At 35.5% G+C, this 6,990-nt stretch overlaps 1 protein-coding gene across 4 annotated transcripts; it reads left to right on the top strand.

Annotated features, from left to right (window-relative positions):
- The first annotated feature begins 254 nt into the window (after nucleotides 1-254).
- Nucleotides 255-6,467, top strand: LOC142639282 (phosphatidylinositol/phosphatidylcholine transfer protein SFH13). Of its 4 annotated transcripts, XR_012845153.1 has the most exons (16): nucleotides 255-627; nucleotides 1,550-1,641; nucleotides 1,821-2,124; nucleotides 2,235-2,334; nucleotides 2,636-2,902; nucleotides 3,252-3,329; nucleotides 3,406-3,510; nucleotides 3,598-3,647; nucleotides 3,734-3,833; nucleotides 3,995-4,093; nucleotides 4,186-4,299; nucleotides 4,397-4,559; nucleotides 4,940-4,980; nucleotides 5,114-5,325; nucleotides 5,414-5,488; nucleotides 6,170-6,467. XR_012845153.1 is itself a non-coding variant. In XM_075813467.1 (15 exons), the coding sequence occupies exons 2-15, from the start codon at nucleotides 1,635-1,637 to the stop codon at nucleotides 6,188-6,190; spliced, it is 1,695 nt and encodes a 564-aa protein (XP_075669582.1). In that variant the 5' UTR covers nucleotides 255-627; nucleotides 1,550-1,634; the 3' UTR covers nucleotides 6,191-6,467. The 4 variants fall into 4 exon arrangements, 3 of the variants coding, with proteins under 3 accessions (XP_075669582.1, XP_075669581.1, XP_075669580.1); XM_075813467.1 differs by lacking the exon at nucleotides 4,940-4,980; XM_075813466.1 differs by having other exon boundaries at nucleotides 4,949-5,325.
- Nucleotides 6,468-6,990: the final 523 nt, after the last annotated feature.

The following is a 6,990-nucleotide window of genomic DNA, read 5'->3' as shown; positions in this document are numbered from 1 at the left end:
AAAACACAAATCGTGAATGTGGACGTGGACGTAAGGTCCAAATGCTCACTAAAACTTCTCGACGATAAGTTTTTTTTTATTTTTTTTATTTTTGGGTTGATAACCTTGTAGCTCTAGATGATAAGTTGTTAATAATAGATAGTAAAATGATAATATAAGAATGAGTAAGAATTATACTAATTAAAGTGTGGATAAAAATGTTATTACCCTAAAAAAAAAAAGAATAAAAAAAGACAGGTGTGCAAAGGGAGGGTGACAAATAAGCGAAGTCGTGAAGTAAAGTAAAAGAAGGAAAGAGGCGTTGCTGGAACATTCACTTCTTCTTGTTTCTCAAATCGAAGAGAGAGAGAGAGAAAAATATCAGATCTTTTATTTTCTTTATTTTTGGCTCGCTATTTTAGAGCTGAGCTCACACACAACACAAATTTTCTCTTTTTTCTTTGGGAATTCACCCTAAAATCCTGTTTGTTTCTTGGGAAAATTAAAAGAAAGAGAAAAAGGGTTCCCCGACTCTCCGGGAACGGAGTTGAAAAGCTTCAGTTTTCGCTCCGTTTCCGAGAGAGAGAGAGAGAGAGAGAGAGAGATATAAAGACTCTCTCCATCCAGTTCTCCAATTCTTGGTAGACGGTGCGTTTTTTTACTTTAATGTGAGAGAGAGAGAGAGATCTAATTGCTATTGTCGGCATTGTTCTAAATCGTTTCTAAATTTGCACCAACTGTTACTTTCATCAACATTAACATTAACATTATTAATGTTAAATTTTGTTTCAACGCTATCACTCTGTTGCATTTGTTTCAACTGCTATTATTATTTTTATTCTAAATATAAATAATCTTAGTAAGTATCGCCGAGTTTTCGTATGCTAAATTTGTTGTTTTTATAATTTCTTATAAGATTCTTAAGATAAAATTTAACGGTTTGGTTCTCAATCTTCCGGAAATTGTTGAATCAGGAAGTGATAATCTATCAAAGGTGGTGAATTTAATATCTTATTGTTTTTTTTTTTTTAGTTTCTATGGATCTATTGGATTTACAGGATGTTTTGGTGAAAAAGTTATAGGATTTGTTTGGTTAGCGTGAAAGTTAGAGGAAAAATTCTGACTTTCTTGTGAAATGTTTGGGTTTCCCGGAAAATAATTGGAGCTTCACGGGAAAGTGCAAATTTTGAAGTGTTGAGAGACAGGGAAAGTGGCACATCACAAGAAAAAGTTGGTTCATTCTCATCCACAACCAAGACCCATATGTTGATTTTTGTTTGTATAACTGCCAATGAGCTCTTCTAGCACAAATGGCACTTTCTCCTCCCACAAGTTTGGATGGAGGTTGAGTTTGTGGATACAAAACCCACCTAGTGAATTTCTAGCTTACCAATAAAAAAGAAGAAAGCTTGTCAAGTTTGTTGGTCTTCTTTAAATAAAAAAAGAAGAAGTCAAATATATGTTGTGCTTGTGAGTTGTGACATTATTTATTATGGTGTCTTACATTTGGAATTTGGATACTTATTAGTTGCTGCTGCATCTTTTCTTCTTTTTTCTGTGTTCTTGACAGTGTGGAGCTGGGTGTATGTTCGTGAGCTTGCTGTGGATTTGTCTTAATCCTCTGAAGATTAGGGTTGAGACTCTAGTGGTCTGAAATGTCAGGTATGCTTATATGCCCTGTGATTTTCAGTTTTTCACTTTTCTAAATTTGATGATTGATTAATTGGGAATGATAATAGAAAGTGAATAACTTAAGATGATTGAATCTTTACAATAGTGGTGGGATCAGTAGTTATGCACTGTGATGTTTTCACTACTAATCTGTATTTGTCCTGTTGAAGGCCTAGAAGGTTTGGGGGCTCATGATGAATTTCGAGAAAGAAAATCAGATTTTGAGAATTCTGAGGATGAGAGACGAAGATCAAAAATTGGAAACCTCAGGAAGAAGGCAATTAGTGCTTCAAATAAGTTCACTCATTCTCTTAAAAAAAGAGGGAAAAAGAAAATTGATCATCGGGTTCCACCAGTTCCAATAGAAGACGTACGGGATGCAAAGGAGGAGAGTGCTGTATGTGAATTGCGTCAAAAACTAATTGACAGGGATCTTTTGCCACCTAGGCATGATGATTATCATACTTTGTTGAGGTAAGTTGTATCTTTCAATGTATAATTTGTCTCACCTTTTATAGGGCCAAGCAATACGTGCATTCTGAATTGTAATCCTCCTTCTTTTTATTTATTTTTTGTGTGTGCAGATTTTTGAAAGCTAGAGACTTTAACATTGAAAAAACAATCCTGATGTGGGAAGAAATGCTTAATTGGAGAAAGGAGTATGGTACGGACACCATTTTGGAGGTAATCATATTAACTTATAGTTAGTCTACAGAATTCTTTAGTGCAGTTGAAAAAAAAGGAACCTTCTTTTCATTTTCTCAATATAAGCATAATATAATGATATTGCAAACTTCGAACTATATCTGTCATAGATAAAAAAAATTGGTGGCAAAAGAAAAAGGAAAATCGTAACTTGGGAGAATAACACAGTTGCATCTGGGTTCTACTAGTCCTCTAATAATCGGAATGCATTCTATGTCAGAACTTATTCTATCTACATTTTCTTTGATTCTGACCCTCTTTGGACCCAATCAATGTGAAGGATTTTGAATTTGAGGAGCTGGAAGAAGTCTTGCAGTATTACCCCCAAGGCTACCATGGAGTTGATAGAGAAGGCAGGCCAGTTTACATTGAGAGGCTTGGGAAAGCTCATCCAAGCAGGCTTATGCGTATCACTACAATTGATCGATACTTGAAGTACCATGTCCAAGAGTTTGAAAGAGCGCTACAGGAGAAATTTCCTGCTTGTTCCATTGCAGCAAAGAGACGTATCTGTACTACAACAACGATATTGGATGTGCAAGGCTTGGTATGTAGACTTCTACTTTGGAAAGCCTTTGGCAAATTGAAATTGGTCTGTCACAGAAAAAAAATTCAGTACAATCTTGCTAAGTTTTTAGGAATGGAAGTTTAGATTTGCTTCTTGTTTTGCATGTTCCTTTAAGAGTTCGATCAGATCAGCCTTTCAGTTTTTATGCTTTATATCAGAATAATGATCAAGGTGCACTAGATCTCACTGTTAATAGACTGGAACAAGAACAAAAGACTCGTTATGTTTAGTGATAGGAACTTTTTCTGCTACCTGCTGGTTGTTTGTGTAACCTGCAAGTGCTTATCTGCTGGATTTTAACTGTCAATTGATAATATGTTGAAAACAGGGCATTAAGAATTTCACCAGGACTGCTGCAAGTCTCTTGGCTGCGATGTCAAAAATAGACAACAATTATTACCCTGAGGTACTGATGTTTTTCCAAATGATATTTGTATTTTCCTATATTGTGTTGGTAAATAATTGTTCTCACAAATCTACAGACATTACAACGAATGTACATTGTCAATGCTGGTCCTGGCTTCAAAAAGATGCTTTGGCCTGCTGCACAGAAGTTTCTTGATGCAAAGACTATTGGAAAGATACAGGTAAAGGATATGGTTAGGCGGCCTATAATATCTCAGAGTAATATTCCTGCAGCCTCTGCTGACTGTATTTATTTTTAAAAATTGCAGGTTTTGGAACCCAAATCATTGTCTAAACTACTGGAAGTCATAGATTCAAGGTAATCTGTCATCTGCTTGTTCTGTCTTGTTTGAACGTCCATCTGTAACACCTGTTAATTAATTGCTTAGACACGTTTCCTTTCAGTCAGTTGCCAGATTTCTTGGGTGGTTCATGTACGTGTTCCATTGAAGGAGGGTGCCTCAGATCTAATAAAGGTCCGTGGAATAATCCTGACATAATGAAGGTAAGCTTCTTGTAAGAGTGATTTTCCTTTATGTTGCCGATTTATCTTTTTTGGCCAGATGCATGTGAATCCATAGTATCTTAAGCATGAAATATTTTTGAGGATTGAACTTTCTATTGAACTAAGTATCTGAAGATTAACATTGGTCTCCCCATGTCTAGCTTGTACATAGCGTGGACGCAACATTTGTGCGGCAAATTACTAGAGTTTCTATTGACCAGCAGAAATCTGACACTTATGACAAATTACGGCCCATGAAGGCAAGTCCTAATTTGATTGGCGGAACTATGTTGATGCATTATTTGTATATCTTGTTCCTAAGTACCACGTTCCTTTTTTCTTCTAAATTCAGGGAAGATGTAGCAACACATCAGCAGCAGAATCAGGGTCTGATATTGATGATCCTTGTTCCCCAGTTGTACAAAAGAGCTCGGCATTTCCTCATTTGGCCCCAGTTCATGAAGAAGTAAGTCCTAATACCCGTGGTCACATTGATTGCAACAATTATATTTGTATGCATGTAATTTATGTGTGTTTGTGTGTAATCTACAATTGGTATGCAGGTAAAGGCATTAGATACAAATGCCTACTACAGTTGTGATGACAAGTTTTCTTTGGTTGAGCAAGTCATGAGAATTGATCAAGAAGAGGGACATTCTGGGGATCAATCACTTAACATTGATGAAATGGATAATACTCCTTCTGTGGGAACATCAAATTTGGCAGGTACTTGTTAATGTAATTCATGATGGTACCTCTTCATATAATATATGATGACAATCATTTATTTCTCAATTTTCTAGTATATGTTAGATCAACATATTGTTTGTGCCTTTTTTTCATCAAAATAGAAAGAAAAAAAAATTGTTTGATGGTGTCTGTTCATATAATATATGATGGCAATAATTTATTTCTCAATTTTTCTAGTATATGTTAGATCAACATATTGTTTGTGCCTTTTTTTCATCAAAATAGAAAGAAAGAAAAAAAGTGTTTGTGGCTCATAGGGTAATGCATGAACATTGTAAAAAAATTGATTATGAGGGTTTTGTTTCATTAGTACGCTATTATTGGAATTTATCTCTTTAATTGACGTCTTGTGTCAGGTACTCCAGTCGGTGGTTGGTTCAACACTGTTAAGGAAAAAGTTGAGAATAGTGATTTTCAATGTGTTGCAAGAGCACTGATATCTTTCTTCTTCAGAATAGTTGCATTTTTACGTATTCTACGATTTGAATTTTGGAGAAGGCAGAATAATGTTCACCCATCTAATTTGACAGAACACAGCATGAATAGTCATCCACCAGCTGTTGAAGCTGCAAGTGAAGAAGACCGTGTCCTTCCGTGCCTAGAACGTCTTCAGAGGCTAGAAAAAGCATTTGAGGAACTTAGTTGCAAACCTGCTGGAATTCCTTTGGAAAAGGAGCAAATTCTTGTAGAATCTTTGGACAGGATCAAGTCTGTTGAGGCCGACCTTGAACAAACAAAACGAGTATGATTTGTTCTATGTGATTTAGTCATGTGAAAATGAAATTTTGATTGTATTGATGGTGATATATTTTGCAATCATGTGGCTACAGGTACTACATTCTACAGTGGTGAAGCAACTAGAGATTGCTGATTTGCTAGAGAAATTAAAAGAGTCCAACTGTCACGTAAGTATCAGAGCTGCATTTTTTTTCCCTATATTAAATTCATATTCCCACCATCTAAAAAGAAATTCTATTCCCTTCTTGCAAAATCATTAACCCTATAGGGATTGCGAGGCTTGAATCCATTGGGAGGCCCTGGTGATTATCATAGTTAACTACCAATCACAGAGAGTGGATAAATTCTAAGAGAGAGGCCTTCTTTCTTTTAACCTTTCCTTTAGATAAGAAATACATTTTTTTAACACACTCTTTATCAAACTTCTAGATTCTCAAAAGGATGGATTTTGGATTAATTTCTGGTGGTGGCTTGGAAATATTTACCAGATATTTCATTTGATATAACAAAAAGGGTGGACTTCTAGCAAAAACTCATTCATTTTTCTCCACTTCCCATTATCTTCTTTGACATTATCTTCTCTGACAGAATTCTGCTAATATGGAATATACCATGTCCTTTTATTAAATTACGTGTAACTGCCATGGTGCACCCGAGTATAAAGCATTTTTGTTCTTGAAATTAAAATTTTAAATGCATATATTTAAATAGTGATTAATTTGTATCGTTGTATACATTGAACTAGTTGTCCTCTTGTTAGGAGGAAATTTGTTTTTGCTATCATTGTGTTTCAAAATTAATAATCATATTTAAAGTTCCTTTGTTGAAACTGGTGATCCTTAATGCAGCAAAGAAGATTCTTCTGTTGAATACTTGACGATAGGAGGGGTAGAATGGGAGCTACTGTAAAGAGAGAGGAGGATGATGCAGATGAGCATGCCATTACAGGGGTATTTCTTGGTTGTGGGATATACTGGGAAGGCAATTCTTGTTTTTCTCCCCTTCTTTTTCCTATATTGAGTACTGTAGACAAAAATTTACGGTTGAGCTGCATGGGTTTGCCCCCCCTCTCAGCTTTTGCAACATTGTAGAGAAAAAAAAAAAGGTTAATGAAATGGTTTACCATACGGCATATTTTTGTTTTCATTCTTTCCACTCCACTGAATACACGAAATGCTCAACTGGACTTCATATGATCCACCTTTGAAGCCATCCAAAAGGAGCTTCTTAAAAATAACAAGGTTATATTCTTCAATCTTCCATTGGTAAATAGATTCAGTACCTTATTTGCCCTGAGATAGGGTGAGCTACATATGGGCTTATTCAATATTTCATTTCTCTGTTTGCTGCATTTGTTAGAGCTTTTTGCTGAAATGTACTGACAGTTATACTACAAACATAAACTTTTTCACGACTTTTTGATGTGGTAAGTTGTGATTGGTCTAACATCACTTTTTGATGTGGTAAGTTGTGATTGGTCTAACATCACTTTCACTGAACTACTACTGACACCATCTTTTAGATACTATGAACTATCCACCACATAGATGATGCTCGTACTCACATATATACCCATATGACCAAGTTAAGGTGGAAGCAATAATCATCCATTGCACGAGTCTATGCTTTCCAATACCCTTACTACTATTGAATTTAATCTGAAGGAGGT

This window comes from Castanea sativa, chromosome 6 (genome assembly GCF_040712315.1).
Source record: "Castanea sativa cultivar Marrone di Chiusa Pesio chromosome 6, ASM4071231v1".
Classification (NCBI taxonomy): domain Eukaryota; kingdom Viridiplantae; phylum Streptophyta; class Magnoliopsida; order Fagales; family Fagaceae; genus Castanea; species Castanea sativa.
This window is presented reverse-complemented; position numbering and strand designations above follow the sequence as displayed.

Bases quoted from the DNA above. Each gene is read 5' to 3' on its own strand.
- LOC142639282 (XM_075813465.1), top strand. The intron at 4,094-4,185 runs GCAAGTCCTAAT...TTCTAAATTCAG, and splicing joins ACAAATTACGGCCCATGAAG to GGAAGATGTAGCAACACATC. The intron at 5,489-6,169 runs GTAAGTATCAGA...TCCTTAATGCAG, and splicing joins TAAAAGAGTCCAACTGTCAC to CAAAGAAGATTCTTCTGTTG.